The 16454-nt window shown below is 45.7% G+C and overlaps 1 protein-coding gene and 1 long non-coding RNA gene across 5 annotated transcripts in view; one reads left to right on the plus strand and one right to left on the minus strand.

The window, feature by feature from the left end:
* The window catches only part of MAP3K9 (mitogen-activated protein kinase kinase kinase 9), an 86522-nt gene extending 82491 nt beyond the window's left edge, over window positions 1–4031 (minus strand). For all 3 annotated transcript variants that reach the window (XM_054449025.2, XM_054449024.2, XM_054449023.2), the window contains exon 1: window positions 3243–4031. In XM_054449025.2, the coding sequence (XP_054305000.2) occupies window positions 3243–3648 (406 nt within the window). In that variant the 5' untranslated portion in view covers window positions 3649–4031. The remainder of the gene's footprint in view (window positions 1–3242) is intronic.
* Window positions 4032–4222: 191 nt separating this feature from the next.
* Window positions 4223–10567, plus strand: LOC129012871 (uncharacterized). 2 transcript variants are annotated; one of them, XR_008493731.2, is made up of 3 exons: window positions 4223–4468; window positions 4610–4820; window positions 9623–10567. It is a non-coding gene; the product is annotated as an uncharacterized LOC129012871 (long non-coding RNA). The 2 variants fall into 2 exon arrangements; XR_008493730.2 differs by having other exon boundaries at window positions 4223–4436.
* The last annotated feature ends 5887 nt before the right edge of the window (window positions 10568–16454 follow it).

Raw genomic sequence — 16454 nt, forward strand, 5'->3', positions numbered from 1 at the left:
CACTAAATAAATGTAAAATGATTTATAATATCATTTTTATATGTTTTCTTTGTCATAATATTTAGTAATTTCCCCTTCTGTTTTGAATAAAGTTTGAGGTCAGATACAGTGGCTTATGCCTATAATCCCAACACTTTGGGAGGCTGAGGTGGGAGGAATGATTGAAGCCAAGAGTTTGAAACCAGCCTGGGCAACAAAGCAACACCTCACCTCTATTAAAAAAGTAAATAAAAATAATTGGCTGGGCATGGTGGCGTGCGCCTCTGGTCCCAGCTTCTTTGGGAGGCTGGGGTGGGAGGACCTCTTGAGCCCAGGAGTTCAAGGTTGCAGTGAGCTATGATTATGCCACTGCACTTCAGCCTGGGTGACAGACTGAAACCCTGTCTCTAAAAATTAAAAAAACAAAAAAAGCTTTTAAATAAAGTTTGAAGCTAAATTTTCACTTTAAGAAGCAATAATATGAAACTAAAGCTGTATTGCTTGACTTAATGTTTTCTATTCATGGTCCAGAACGCAATGTCACAACACATGCTCAGAGGGGAAGTTCAAAAGGGTAACTCTGGTGATGAAGTGTCAGTGGCTCAATTTCATTCCAAGTCTTCGGAGACAAGGTTTGTCAATCGTCTTCACTTTCTGAGTGACACGAACTGATCTGGTAGAGCACATAGATGTCAATGACAGCCCATGTTCACCCTCTGATGAACCAAGGCACTGCACTGAAGTTTTATATTTACATCGTTAATCTCCCTCATGTAACTTATAAGCACCTTCTGATCTTACCACTTCTTTATGCCCTGGTACTTAACACAGTGTACAGTATCTATCACTCACTAGGTACTCAATAATTAGTTTTTGACTGAAACTAAATTTTCTGAATTATCAAAAATTAATTCTAGTCAAGATCAGAACTCCTAGTGAGGCCAAATAAAAGAACGTGTCAGGTCTTCCAAATGCCATATTCTTCAAGTCAATTCTTTCCATTAGAACAAGTTACTTCCTATTTTCTCAACATCTGGATTCCAGATTTAGGAATCCACTCTATCCAAGATAACTTGTATGACAATGAAGGTAAGTCCTGGTCACCAAATGAAGAAGTAGCACACTGTTGCCATGCCTAGCTCTGTGGACAGTTTTTCAGCCTAAGTCATACTGACTCTTGACTGCTCTAGCAGCCAGAGCACAGGATATTAAAGAAACTGAGTTCCTGATCACGAACCTTACCTAGCTCTTCTACTTTGACATTAGCTGTCCCTGAAAACAAAATCACAAAACTTCACCCACAGAATCAAAATCTGACTAATGTTTAAAATGACACTATGTTTTCTAACATGCCAGGCTATTCATATTTCTTCCACTATATTTGAAGTGTTTTCAACACTTTCAAAACACTATGCCAGGATGCTTAGCCTTAAGGCTACCAAACCAGTCCCAAAAAGATGTAGTATCTGGAAACAATTTAAAGTAATTTGCTACCTCCAGGCATTTTAAAGATCAAAATGAAGAAAAACGAAGTTTTAAACTGAATGAGAGGGAGAGGGGGAACCTAAAGATTTGAACATCGATTTGATAGTCAGAACACCAACAGAAAAAGAAGAGCAGAAAAACAAGCGAAGAGGCTATGATTTTGATATTATGTGCTAGTTTTTAAAAAACATCTTAAGATAGGCCAGACACGGTGGCTCACACCTGTAATCCAACACTTTGGGAGGCTGAGGCGTGCGGATCACTTGAGGTCAGGAGTTCGAGACCAGTTTGGCCAATATGGTGAACCTCATCTCTACTAAAAATGCAAAAATTAGCCAGGCATGGTGGCAGGCGCCTGTAATCCCAGCTACTCAAGAGGCTGAGGCAGGAGAATTGCTTGAACCCGGGAGGCAGAGGTTGCAGTGAGCTGAGATTGCACCACTGAACTCCAAACCTGGGAGACAACAAGATTCTGTCTCAAAAAAACAAAAAAACAAAAAAACTCAAGATTAAAGTAACACAATTGCTGGGGTAAAAAATAAGTTACAGAGCCAAAAACGTAACTGTTACAAAGGAAATCTTAAAACTAAATATTTAAAGTTGGTCCTTGCTAATGACGTTTTAAAAAGTCAACTAAGATGAAACTATACAAAATAAGGAATAAACAGTAATTAATACATATTAACAATACCTTTTTAACAGATAAGAGATTATGGAAACTCTCAAATACAAAATAGTGTAAACTGCACTAAAGAGATATTTACGTGTTTTTTCTGAAATAAACTAGTATGATTAAGGGACTGTGATGGCAATTTAACTCCCTTGGGAAAAAAAAGATTTCATTATAGGGTATGAAATATGGGGCTCCTGGAAAATTGACGGAAACCAGGACACTGGGAGAAAGGCCCTGGGAGGGACCCCTGAGCATGGTCCCCCTGAGATTTGACCAGTTCCAAATATAGGCAAGGATCTAGGATGAGAAGAAAGAAGAAAATGTATTTCCCAAACAGCCTCACTGTCAAAGGACTGGGATGCAGCCACTGTAGCTTGCAATCCTGATCTCCCATGGGGGAACGACATACTTTTTCCTCTCTAATCATCACTTGTCCCACCCCCATTCTCAACACACACATCCCTCTTAGCACATTAATCAGTGAGACTCCTAAAGGTACAACTTCTGAGATATAAGAAATAGGATCCAAGAAATCAACCCGACATTTTACAAGCACCTGAGCCTTGAGTTCACACATGCTTCCGGGACTTGTGAGCCAGCCCAGACCTGCGGAGACACCTCCATCTCTTTGAAAGCAAACGCCTTTAAGAGGCGGGGACAGGCATTAGAAGAGGTGGTGGCAAGGTCCCTGATTTGGGGACTAAGGCTAGGACACTAACCACCAGCTTGCCATAAACACTTCCAGATTGGGAATGGGGGGGCGGCGGGGGGGGTGGGTAAGAGAAGGGACTGGGAAACTGGCAAATTCTCAGGCTGGGACTTCAGGATGTGGAAATCGGGAGCCACTGCTGAGGCGGCCAAATGAAGGTGAAGAAGCCCAAGCGTCTGAAGTGCGGGCAGGGCCTGAGGCGTCTCGAGCTTATCCAGCGCACCAAGCGAAGCCCGGGCAGCCCAAGCGCGCGCCACCCACACCCAGGTCAATCGTCCTCCCCACCCCCCGCCCTCATCCCAGCCCTGGCGCAGGGCTCCCCCATTCCCCGACCGCCCCTCAGGCCTCCGACATTTCCCCTCCCCGCCCGGCTCCCGGGCCCCGCCTTCGCCTTACACTGAATGGGCGGGTAGCAACTGGGGTCCTCGCCGCCGGGCTGGCAGCGGCTGGAGAAGGCGCTGCGCGGGGTCACGTAGTTGCTGGGGAAGATGCCCACCCGCTGGTTCAGCTGCCCGGTCCACCAGCCCTCGTCGCCGGACACCTGCGAGTCCTTGGACAGCACCTCCACCACGTCGCCCAGCCGCAGGGTCAGCTCGTCCTCGCCCGCCGCCTCGTACTCGAACACGGCCGTCCAGTAGGGCAGCGGCGCGTCGCAGCCCAGCTCCCCAGGGCCTGCCGCCGCCGCCGCCTCCTCCTCCTCCTCCTCCTCCTCCTCGGCCCCGGCCCCTGCTCCATCCTCCCCCGGCGGGGCGGCAGCGGCGGCGCTCGCTAGGCAGCCGAGAAGCGCTCTGGAGGGCTCCATGGAGCGGCCGATCCATAGGGTGCGGGGCCGCCGCCGCCCGCAGGAGCCGCCGCCGCCTATTGTTCATGCGCCTCCGCAGAGCTGGGAGGAACCCCCCCCCACGACGGCGGCCGCAGGTACGGCCCGGGCTGGCAGGGCTGGGAAAGCCGGCTCGCCGGCGCTGTTACCGCGGTACGAGAAGAGCGCCGAGCGCAAGCGCTCCGCGCAGCCTAGGGGCGCAGCGGGCCGAGTCCCCGCCTGCCCGCTCGCCCCCCCGGGGGCGGCCTTGGCACCTCTGCCGCCGGTACCTGCTCGCGCAGCCAGTGCCCGCCGCTGCCCGCCGGCCGCCGCTCTCCTCTCCGCGCCGTGCCGTGCCCCGCCCCCCGTACCGCCGGCTCGCCGGGACCACCTGACGCGGGCCTGGCTCCGCCCCAGCCCTGCGGACCCGAGGGGGCCCCGCCCCACGCCCGCCCCGCCCCGCCCCGCGCCCGCCCCGCCCCGCCCCGCCCCGCGCCCGCCCCGCCCCGCCCCGCGCCCGCCGCCTTCCCATTGGCTGCGGCCGGCCAGTCCCCGGTTCCTCCGCCGTGGTTGGGGCAGCCTAGCTGGCCGCCTCGCAGGTCCCTCTCACCCCGTGCGCCGCCGACGCACCGTGGCCTCCCCCGTTGCGGGCTCTCTCATTCTCAAACCCAGGTCGACCCACTCTTCCCGCCCACTGGCCCGCCGCAGCTCCCACCATTGGCTCGCGGCACCTGTCCGTTTCCTGGGAGAGTTCAGCACCTCCTGGCAGGAAGAGGCTCCGGCCTCATTGGGTGCGTGAGGAGGGAAGGGTGGATCCTAAAAGGTAATACTGAGCCTTCATTCAAACTAAAAGGCTGGAAGGGAGGCCACTGCCTTTGTTTGCCATGGATGGGTAGGGGCTGCACTGAGCAGCACTGGTGTTCTTCATCCGGCTGCACCCCCAATAGAGCTCTTTCTTCCCCAGATCCCTTTCACAGTTGGATTCTCCCTCTTGGATCTGGCTCTGCCTTAGTCCAACCTAGAGGGATCAGCTTCGCCCACGCCCACTCTCACCCGGAACCTTTCATCTCTTACTGAAGCCTTTTAGGCCCATTGGGATGTTCATTAGAACTCTGAAAACTACAGTTCTCCCCTTTATGAGGACTGCACCACAGCTCGCCCTCTCCTGGGTTCCGGTAAGAAGAGATTCCGATACCACTCTTTTTTCAGAATTCAGAAAGGCAAGAGACCACCTAACTGAGCTTCAAACTGGGGCTGGGAACGCTGCCATGAATTGGGCTTGGTCTGTATGAAGGAAGCCAACTTTTCGACAATCCTTAGGCTTCTTTTGCCTGTTAGAACTACACCTTGGATCGTGGCGAAGTCTATAGAGGTCAGATTAAGAAGAACCAAAGCAGAATAAACGTAGAAGCCGATGCTGAGTTCATGAGTGAGGACGACCTCTTCCTATATGCTTTGCTATACCCTGCGTTTTGAACATTAAGAACGAGATAGCAGGCCCATAATGTTTCTTCTTGCTTTAATCCTATCATGGCAACGTTGACTTCCAGTAAGAAAGGTTCTCTGATCTTTTTCTCTTTTCTTTTCTTTTCCTTTCTTTTCTTTTCTTTCCTTCCAGGGTCTCAGTTTGTTGTCCAGGCCAGAGTCGGCTCACTGCAGCCTCAACATCCTAGGCTCAAGCCATCCTCCCACCTCACCCTCCCGAGTAGCTGGGAGTACAGGCTTGTCTTGAACTCTGAGCTCAAGTCATCCACCTGCCTTGGCCTCCCAGAGTGCTAGGATTACAGGCCTTAGCCACCTCACCTAGTCCTCTGAAATTTCTAAATAAGCCAGTGCTGAAGGATCTAGCCCAATCTCTACCAAACTTTGTTACCTTTTCCCCTTCAGTGGTAGGAATAGACATGATTTATTTAGCATGGGTGAGCGCTTTTGTTGAATTTTAGTTTGGGGTTTATTATTACACAAACTAAAGACATGGAGCAATTTGGAAAGATAACTAGGCAGCTGCATGACTTTGGGCAGGTGTCCTAACACTGTACGCTTAAAGCGAGGGGAGTGAACTGGAAGATATCCTGTGTCCTCATAGTTTGGACATCCTGTGGTTTGCTCATCAATATAACTACACTGTATAGTCATAGCACACATTTGAGGTCTTGAAGAAGAGAGATGAGGCTTGTTCTAAAAAGCATCCAGAGTAGGTCTTGAGAAAGGGTTTCTGTTTAAGTAAAGACCTAAAACAATGCTCAGATTCTTATTATACATAGGATCCATGAACTGGAAAAGATATGGATGAGTCTGAGTAAATTCTCTAGGTTTTGTTTTAGACAAAACCATTCCACCCTCAAGCAGAAGAGAGCAAGGGAGTGGGGATGGAGGTATATTGTGTTTTTCTAAAGGCCATAAGAAAATAATTGTCTTGATAAAATTTTAACTTAGGGCTGGGTATGGTGGCTCGCGCCTGAAATCTCAGCAGTTTGGGAGGCTGAGGCAGGAGGATCACTTGAGCCCAAGAAGGAGACCAGCCTGAGCAACATGGTGAGACCCCTATCTCTACAAAAAATTTTAAAATCTGCCAGGCATGGTGGTGCAAGCCTGTCGTCCCAGCTATTTGAGAGGCTGAGGCAGGAAGATTGCTTGAGCCTAGGAGGTCAAGGCTCTAGTGAACGGTGTTTGCTATACCACACTCCAATCTGGGTGACAAAGCAAGACCCTGTCTCAAAAAAAAATTTTTTTTAACTTGAGGGAAAAAGAGTTTTACAAACTGTAGACACACAGCAAAACAGAAACAGGAAAAAAAGTACTAAAAAGAGAAAAATGTCAGTGTGGGTCTCTAAGTAGTCGGATTATGAGTAATTGGGTAAATTTATTGTCATTTTGCTTCTCCATAATTTTGTATGTTCTACTATTTAGTTTCGTGGATTCCTTCCCACTCCCTGGGAAGAGGGGAAGAGAGGAGAAAAGTCATTGATGCTTCTCAACAGGAAAACGAATTCCCTGCACAACTTAAACCTTTAATACCACAGCGTGTGTTTAGAATCTCATAAAGAATCATTCATCAAACATTTCAACAAGTCATTCAGTTAATATTTGTTGAATGGATAAGTGCTAGGAATTCAAATGAGGGTAGATCTTTCAGACTAAACTTGTCTGGCAGGGTTGCATGGAGGAAGCAGAACCAGAACGGGTCCTGGAGGGGAATGGGGCGGAGCAGGGAAGAGTGTGTTCAGCAAAGGAGGGTGGGAATAGGCACAGCCACAGAGGTAGGAAAGCATGGAGAGGAGACCATTTGGATGGAATAGAAGGATGAGAAAGAGCTGAAAAGATAGGTTGAGACCAGATTGTAGAGGGCCCTGTAATTACTTGATTCACACTAGTAATTATGTAATTGATTATTTGTAATTATTTAATGTCTAGTGCATCCACCATAAGGGTAGGAACCAGTCTGTCTGGTTCTCCACAGCTCTCCCAGCACCTAGAGAGTGCTTAGCACATAATTGACTCTCAGTACTTCTTTGCAACTGGATGGCTGACTTGAATCCCAGGCGAAGAAGCCTTGGTTTTGTTCAGCATATAAAAGATTATCACTGAAAGGTTTTGAGTAGGGCTGTGGAGTGATCAAATACTGCCTTCCCTGAGGACTAGAATGGATGAGGAGATGCTTAAGTTGGGCATTGAAAGATATATACAACTTGATTAATAGAGAATAAAAGATGTGGAAATAGAAATTAATGTAGTGGGTAGCAATAATAGAAATTTCATCCAGAGAAGAGGAGAGACTGTGAAAAGGGAGTGATGGGAAATAACATTGATGAAATAAAAGAAGGGCAGATTGTAAAAGACTTTGAAAATCAGGTGGAATTACCAAGATTTTACCACTATGAAGTTTTTGAGGAGGGGATTGGCAGATGTCACCTCAAAAAAGAAACAATTTCTCTACCATGCTGAAAAGCATAGCATAAGGAAGGGAGAAAATAGCAATCAAGATGCAAGTTGGCATTAGACTTAAGTCAACAGATCCTGGTTTATCCTGGCTTTGTCCTTTAAAAATGCTGTGACTTTGGGCAAGACACCTGTTTGAACCTCAGTTTCCTCAATTTTAAGTAGGTGTAATAATAATACCTGGTTTTAATGGATGTTTATAGGATTAAATGAGACAGGACATGCAGAAGCTCTTAGCTTGCTGCTCACACCCAGCAAATAGTCAACATATTTTTTTCCTTCTTTCACCTGCTCATTACCCCCAAGAAACACTCTTTAATTACACCCAGGCCTCTTGACTGGAAGTTGAACCCAGGGTTTTCCCTAAAGGAAAGAGAGAGAAGGAAGGAAGGAAAAAAGGAACAGAGGCCTCTGGGAGGCCGAGATGGGTGGATCACTTGAGCTGAGGAGTTCAAGACCAGCTTAGGCAACATGGTGAAACCCCATCTCTACAAAATAGAAAAATTATCCAGGCATGGTGGTGCCTGTGGTCCTAGCTTTTGGGAGGCTGAGATGGGAGGATCGCTTGAGCAGAGATGTTGAGGCTGTAGTGAGCTGAGATTGCTCCACTGCACTCCAGCCTGGGTGACAAAACGAGACCCTCTCTCAAAAAAAAAAAAAAAAGGAACAGAAAGGAGAGGAGAGGAAGGGGTGAAGGAAGGGGGGAAGGCAGAAGAGGGAGGGAAAGAAAGAAAGGACGAAAAAGAGACAAACAGGAAGGAAGCAGGGAGGGGAGAAAAGGAAGGAAGGAAAGGAGGGAAGGGAAGAAAGAGGGCAGGCGTCATAGACTAATGAAGAATTTGGGGTCTTGGCTTCTGACTGAATTTGAATCTATGCTTACTGTGTGCCACCATTAGGCAAGTTAACCCTGCTGTGCCCCAGATCCCTCACCTGGAAATTAGGGATAATTGTACCTGTCTTATATATGTTATATGCTTAACACATAATCTAGCATGTAGTTACTGTTATTATTTGAGCCTAAACTGTGACTTAGTTAATGAATGTCACCTTTTCCTTGATTCTTTTGGGAAATATTTAAAATTAGTACTTTGATGTAAAAAAAGAAAAAAAAAATCCCTCGAGCAGACTTTTACCTTTTTTTTTTTTTTAAGAAACAAGGTCTCACTGTGTCACCCAGGCTGGAGAGCAGTGGCACGATCATAGCTCACTGATCACATGGCAGCCTCAAACTCTTGGACTTAGTGGGTCCTCCTGCCTCAGCATCCTGAGTAGCTGGGACTACAGGTGCATGCCACCACACCTGGCTAATTTTGTTAATTTTTGGTAGAGATAAGGACTCACTGTGTTGCCCAGGCTGGCTTCAAACTCTTGGCTTCAAGTGATCCTCCTGCCTCCGTCTCTTCAAATGCTGGGATTACAGGTTTGAGCCACCGTACCTGGCCCCTTTGACCTTTTCTAACAGAGCCAGCCCACCACTTTCACCTCTAATGTGTACCATTTCAGGTAGGAAGCCCTAGTTCCTGATTCATAAACTCCATTTGCATTAAATATGATTTTAAGCAAATGGTTTGGGCAGATGTGTGGCAGGGCTGATGGAACAGACCTTTGGAGTCAGACCCAGGTTTGAAATCTTGATCAACTTGTCATGACTGTGGGAGGCCTTTCACCTCTCTGAGCCTCTGTTTCATTGTTGGTAACATGAGATTGTATAAAATGGGGTGGGGTTGCTGTGAAGGTTAGATGAAGTAAGAGGTCCTCCTGGCCGTGCCTAATACATAATAATAAGTGCTTAATAAATTGTAAATGTTATTACAATTGATAGTATTTAATTCCTCTATGAGGAATTATGAGTTAATGCAGCTTGAATCACCAAAAAGGTAAGAAATCTTTCCTCTTTTAGGAAAACCTCAGTTCAGAAAAGCAATAAACTATGGGGGGCTGTTTAGAATGTCGCATCTCTGGAGAGCAAGTTGCATTTTAACAATGATCAGAGCCTTTAATTAAGGAGTGACAATCAAATCATTTCTGCTTCATCCAGCCTGATTGCAGAGTGAGCCCATGGGACAGCCCTCTGAAATTATACTGCTTACGACCATGCTGAGTCTGCAAGGACTTCATCCAGGCCTTTCCGCCCAAGACCTCAAACAGATCCAATCACAAGAAGAGAGATTTCAGGAAAGAGAAAATTATTCCTATCGTCGGGGTTTTTGAAGAACATGAAATGACTGGGAAAATAATCATGTTAAGTGGAAAAAAAAGAAATCTATCTGTTGTAATTTTCAAATAATTTTTAAATAAATTTGAAAAATTAAGAGAACTATATATGTAATATATTCCTAATCTTGTGAAAAATATATATGCATTAATATTATTGAAAGAAATATATCAAAAGGTGAACAGCAATTATCACCAATCTAGATTATGAGATTAGGAGTGATTTTTTTTCTTTGTCCTATACTATTTAGTATTTTCTACCATTAAAATATTCTGATTTTCTAATTAGAACAGTATGTTAGACAAAGAAGGACAAATATCACATGAACTCTCACTGTCTTATGGAACAGATCTTGTGGAATCTAAAAAAGTTGAACTCTTAGAAAAAGAGGAAAATGATGGTTACCAGTTAGAAAAAAGGAATAAGTTCAAGAGATCTATTGTACACCATGGCCAATATAGTTAATAACAATATATTTTATACTTTAAAATTGCTAAGATAGTAGATTTTAAGTGTTCTCACCACATAAAAAAATAAGTATGTGAAAAAGCTTATGGTAATTAGCTTGATTTAACCACTCCAAAGTGCATACATATGTCAAAACATCATGTTGTATACTATAAATATATACACTTTTTGTCAATTTTAAACAGGTTATTTAAAAAACAGTATGTTATTGTTGATAATTATGAAAAATTTTAATGATGTGGAAATGTGTACAGTATAATGATAAATGAAAGAGTAGTAAAAAATCCTTATAAAATATAATTACAAATATGTTGGGTGGATAATATAAAAATCTTAACAGCTATTTCTGAGCTAAGTGGTGGAGCATGGGTAATTTTTAGTGCCTTCTGTGTCAGACTGTTCTTGCATTGCTATGAAGAAATACCTGGCCAGGCGCGGTGGCTCATGCCTAAAATCCCTGCACTTTGGGAGGCCAAGGCGGGTGGATCACCTGAGTTCAGGAGTTCGAGACCAGCCTGGCCAACATGGTGAAACCCCGTCTCTACTAAAAATACAAAAATTAGCCAGGTGAGGTGGTGCGTGCCTGTAGTCCCAGTTGCTGGGGAGGCTGAGGCAGGAGAATCATTTGAACCCAGGAGGCGGAGGGTGCAGTGAGCCGAGATAGCCTGGGTAACAGACCAAGACTCTGTCTCAAAAAGAAAAAAAAAAAGAAATACCTGAGAAAAAGTAATTTATAAAGGAAAGAGGTTTAACTGGCTCACGATTCTACAAGTTTTACAGGAAGCATAGCAGCATCTGATTTTAGGGAGGCCTCAGGAAGCTTCCAATCCTGGCATAAGGCAATGAGGAGCGGGCACGTCACATGGCGAAAGCAGGAATGAGAGAGAGTGACGGGGGAGGTGCCACACCGTTTTAAACAATCACATCTCAAGAGAACTCACTATCCTGAAGACAGCACCAAGGGGATGGTGCTAAACCATTCATGAAAAACCCGCCCCCATGATCCAATCGTCTCCCACCAGGCCCCACCTCCCGCATTGAGGATTACAATTCAACAAGAGATTGGGGCGGGGACAGATGGCCAAACTATGTCACCTTCATTTTACTTTTCTTTATTTTTCCTACAGCAAAAATAACCACGTGATATTTGTGTAATTGTAATAAAGAACTACAAAATCACTTTTATCTTTTTAAATACGAAATTCAAACTAAAAGCATTATTGTTAGTTGGAGAGATGGTGGAGGAAGGAAAACAGAAGCTGAGGATGACACTACTGATAAGTAACAATAATGACAATGACTCCGGTTACTTAAGGGCTTACTTAGGTTCACTGTCTTTTTTTATTTGCTAGAGGCTTTAACGGCTTCTTCCAAGCAAACAAAAGGTCTTGGAATCCAAACAGTCCCTTCATTCCTCACCCCTCCTACCTCATGGAGGGAAATTCTTGGTTAGGTGCAGACACATATGTGGACTAAGTTAGCACGGCTGTGGCACCCCTCACCTGACACGGATTTAGACTTTAGCTTGTCAAACGTTTTGGTCTGTATTTATTTATTTATTGAGACGGAGGCTCACACTGTCACCCAGGCTGGAGTGCAGTGGCGCCATCTCCGCTCACTGCAACCTCCGCCTCCCAAGTTCAAGCTATTCTCCTGCCTCAACCTCCCTAGTGGCTGGAATTACAGGCGCCCTCCCACCACGCCCAGCTAATTTTTCTATTTTTAGTAGAGACGGGCTTTCACCATGTGGTCTCGAACTCTTGACCTCAGGTGATCTACCCGCCTCGGCCTCCCAAAGTGCTGGGATTACAGGTGTGAGCCACAGCGCCCGGCAAACCTTGGTCTTTAAATCACGTTGGCAAGACTGAGCTCAAACGTAAGCTCTCTGTTTTGGTTTTGAGATTTGTGCCTTCTTATCTAAAACAGTAACAATTTAAATATTTTTGTTATTTAAACAAACCAATAAGATCTGAGGAATGAGCAACCGTCACAGTTGTCTGAATAATACATTGCACGGTAGTGGGGGGGCTGTTTCGTAATGGACTTGGCACAGCCGCGCCCTCTTAGAGACAAAGGTGGACCATTGCGCCGCCGTGTGGTATTGAAGGGTATGGCGCCTTCTTCCTTTTTTAATTACGCTTTTTCTAGTTTAAGAGCTAGAATAATCTTCGCGGTCGCTGGGTGGAGCCCTTTCAATTTGTTGTGTGGGCTAACTAAGTGGAAACTAAGACTCAGGCAAGTGATATTACTGGGGCTTGAACCCAAATCTTCAGACCCTTTGTGCTCCCAGCTTTTCAAGTTAACTCAGGGATGTCTGCACATAGCTGGAGGGAAACTGGGAGCTGTCTTATGCAAAACTCAATTTCACATTCAAATGAACTGAAGTGTAGAAAGGATAAGTGACTTGCTAAAAGGTCCGTGCTAATTTGGGGTCCTTCGTTTTTTATTCTACTCATTCGTTTATTCACCAAATATTTATACACGTGTCTACTACGTGTCAGGCACCATTCAAGGCACTAGAGATAAAATAGTGAACACAGCAAACAAAAATCCCTTCCTGCAAAAATCCCTTCATCTCTTCCCTTCATAAAGCTCATGTTCTAATAGGGGAAACAAAGTAAGCAACTAAAATACATAATACCAGATTAGAGAGGGGTAAATGCAAAGAAGAAATAAAAGGGAAGGGGGATGTGAAATGTTAGGAGGGGATACTTTTCTGAGTGGCCACTTTTCTGAGTGGCCAGAGAAAACCTCCTTGATAAGGTGACTGGTGACTTTTTTTTTTTTTTTTTTTTTTTAATGAGATAGAGTCTCACTCTGTGGCCCAGGCTGCAGTGCAATGTCATGATCTCAGCTCACTGCAACCTCTGCCTGCCAGTTCAAGTGATTTTCCGTCCTCAGCCACCAAGTAGCTGAGACTACAGGCACATGCCACCATGCCCAGCTAATTTTTGTATTTTTAGTAGAAACGGGGTTTCACCTTATTGGCCAGGCTGGTCTTCAACTCCTGACCTCAGGTGATCCACCTGCCTCGGTCTCCCAAAGTACTGGGATTACAGGTGTGAGCCATGGCACCCGGCCAACAAGGTGACTTTTGAGTAAAGACAACTGAAAGAATTTAGGAAACCAGTCATACAGATACAGGGGAAGAGCATTCAGGCAAACTGCACGGTAGTGCAAAGGCCCTAAGACAGGAAAATGCCTGTGTATTCACGAAAAGGTAGCAAACTCAAGGGTAGTAAGAGCTATAAGAGGTAGGGTGGCCTGTTCACATGGGGTCCTTCAGGTCAAAGGAGGACTTTGGTTTTACTTGAAATGAGACAGGCTATTGAAGAGGTTTGTTTGTGTTTTCGTTTTTTTCTGACACAAGTTCTCATGCTGTTGCCCGGGCTGGAGTGCAATGGCGTGATCTCGGCCCATTACAGCTTCAACCTGCTGGGCTCAAGCGATTCTCCCACCTTAGCCTCCTGAGTAGCTGGGACTACAGGCATGCGCCATCACACCCAACTAATTTTTGTTGTTGTTGTTGTTTTGCTTTGTTTTGTTTTTTGTAGAGACAAGGTCTCACTATGTTGCCCAGACTGTCTCGAACTCCTGGGCTCAAGCAATTCTCCTGCAGTGGCCTCCCAAAGAACTGGGATAACAGACGTGAGCTACCATGCCCTGCCACACCGATGATTTTAATGAGCAGAGGAGTGGTGTGGTCTGCCTTTTCAACAAGATCACTCTGGCTACTGGGTTTGCAACAGGCTTCAGAAAGCAAGTGCGGGGACTGTGAGAGGAAGGGGCTATTCAATAAGCCTGTCAAGGGATAACAGCAAATTAGAAAAGAGAGGTGACAATGGGTATGGTGAAAAGTGGTCAGAATTTAGAAATACATTTTGAGGGTAGACCAACCAGGTTTGCTGATGAATCAGAAAGGGAATAAAAGAAAGAGAGGAGTCAAGGATGACATCAAGGTTTTTGGTTTGAGCAACTGGAAGGCTAGCATTGCCATTAATGGAGAATGTGGGAAAAGCTGGTTTGGGGGCAAATCTCAGCAGTTTAATGTTAGACATGATAAGTTTGAGATCACTGTTCTATACCCAAGTGGAGATGTCAAGTGGGCAGTTGATTACATCATCTGGAGTTCATTCAAGAACTGTTAAATGACAACAGTCTAGTCCCTAAGAACCTTAACTCTATAAAATGACTAAGGGCGCAATAATGATTAGAAAACATTCAGACTCAAATAATAAAATACTTTTTACTTTAACGTGGCTTTCCAGATTTCTACTCAAGGAGACCTTTTAAGTGGCTATGACTTTCCTAGTTGAAGGCTGTGAATCTTTTGCTCACAGACATGAGACATGAGTCTCCTGACACTGATGAGACCTTTAAGACAGTTGCCTGTTCTCTGGGTTACTGGATGGAGCCATTTGTGAAGTCAGTGGGAGTCCCAGAGAGCAGCCTGCTTGGCTGGTGGAACATCAGGGAAAGTCTCCGGTGCTTTGTGTTTTATGAAAAGTAGGGGAGATTCCAATCTGAAGCCTTCCCATCTTTACTTCCTTGGGTTTTGTTGATACCCAGGTCAGGTGCAATTGCTTGCAGCTTCATAATGTCTCTTCATTATCTTATAGTCTGCTCTCTTCCCCAGCTCTGTGCATGATGGAATTGCCATTCTTTTGCATGGGTACACTCCTTCCTGGGATGTGGGCAAGGGATGGCAGAGTGACTGGCAGCTTATTGAGTACTAGGCAGTAGGTTGGGCACTGATAGACATACCCACCATTAGTATACAAAGATGAAGCCACTGACCTACCAACTGTACCACTCACTGTAATCACAGCCAACATTTATATACTATTTTAGAGTTCAGAAAACACTTTTACAGACAGGTGCCAGTATACTGACTAAGAGCACATACAGACTCTGAGGCCAGGCACAGTGACTCATGCCTATAATCCCAATGCTTTGGGAGGCAAAACCGGAGGATCACTTGAGGACAGAAGTTCAAGACCAACCTGGGCCACAAAGTGAGTCCCTCCCTGTCTCTACAAAAAATTAAAAACTTTGCCAGATATAGTGGTGCACACCTGTGGTCCCAGCTACCAGGAATTCAAGGTTACAGTGAGCTATGGCACCACTGCGCCACTGCACTTCAGCCTGGGAGAGGGAGTAAGACCTTGTCTATTAAAAAAAAAAATACAGACTCTGGAACCAGGTTGCCTGAGTTGAATCTCAGTTCTGTCCAGTTCTGCCATGACTCACTGTATGGTCTAGGACAATTTACTTAGCCTCTCTGTTAAGTCTTGCTTTCTTCAAGTGCAAAATGGAGATTTTAAATAATCTTAACTACCTCCTAAACTAGCTTAGAGATTAACTGAGATAATACGGAGGCAGCCCTAAGAGCCGTGCCTAGAACATAGTGAGCCCTCAATAAAGACAGAAGGGATCGTACTACCTGGTTGGGACTTTTTAGCCAATTTTACTAATAAAGAAACGGAAGCCCAGGGAGGTTATTCAGTGTGGCTAAGTACTAAGGAACAGTACTAAGGAACAGAAGCCCAAGACCCAATCAGGGGTTCCTGCTTCTGACTCCAAAGCTTTTCCCACTCAGAATCCACTTCCTCAGGGAGTGTGGTTTTTATGTTAAAACAAGCCAGACTTTCGCACCGGGTCTTCTGGTGTCTACTAGCTTTGCTTCTGAGAAAGGACAGCTGAGGTTGGAGGGAATAACAGCAAAAATAATTGACATTCTTGGGTCCATCGGTCGGTGTGCCGGGCCTGTGCCAAGGACTTCACCTGCCCTTCCCGTTCAATATTCACCAAAAACCTATGTGCTAGGTACTTCGAATAACCACTTTATATAAAAAGTGGGGTGCAGAGCCACTAAGCAAGCAGGGGTGGCGTGTGTCGGAGCCAGAATCCATTATCGGCTCTCTGATCAGTTTACCCACAGGAGGACCTTCCCCCGACCTCCTACCCCGCCGGGAGCAGCCTATCTTCGTGCAAAATGCACTGAGCTACATACAGAGGCTGCCTTCCAAGACTCAGCGCGGAGGGTTAGGCTGCCTCGAACCCCTTTCTGGTAACTCCATCCCAGCTGGGACGCCGGGCCCTCTCCGCCCCTTGCGCCCCACCCCTCCCCTTCTGCCCCCCCAACACGGGGAACGGGCGGGCTCTTGGTCCGCGCCACCGCGCCCCC

The sequence above is a fragment of the Pongo pygmaeus genome, chromosome 15, assembly GCF_028885625.2.
Source record: "Pongo pygmaeus isolate AG05252 chromosome 15, NHGRI_mPonPyg2-v2.0_pri, whole genome shotgun sequence".
Classification (NCBI taxonomy): Eukaryota; Metazoa; Chordata; class Mammalia; order Primates; family Hominidae; genus Pongo; species Pongo pygmaeus.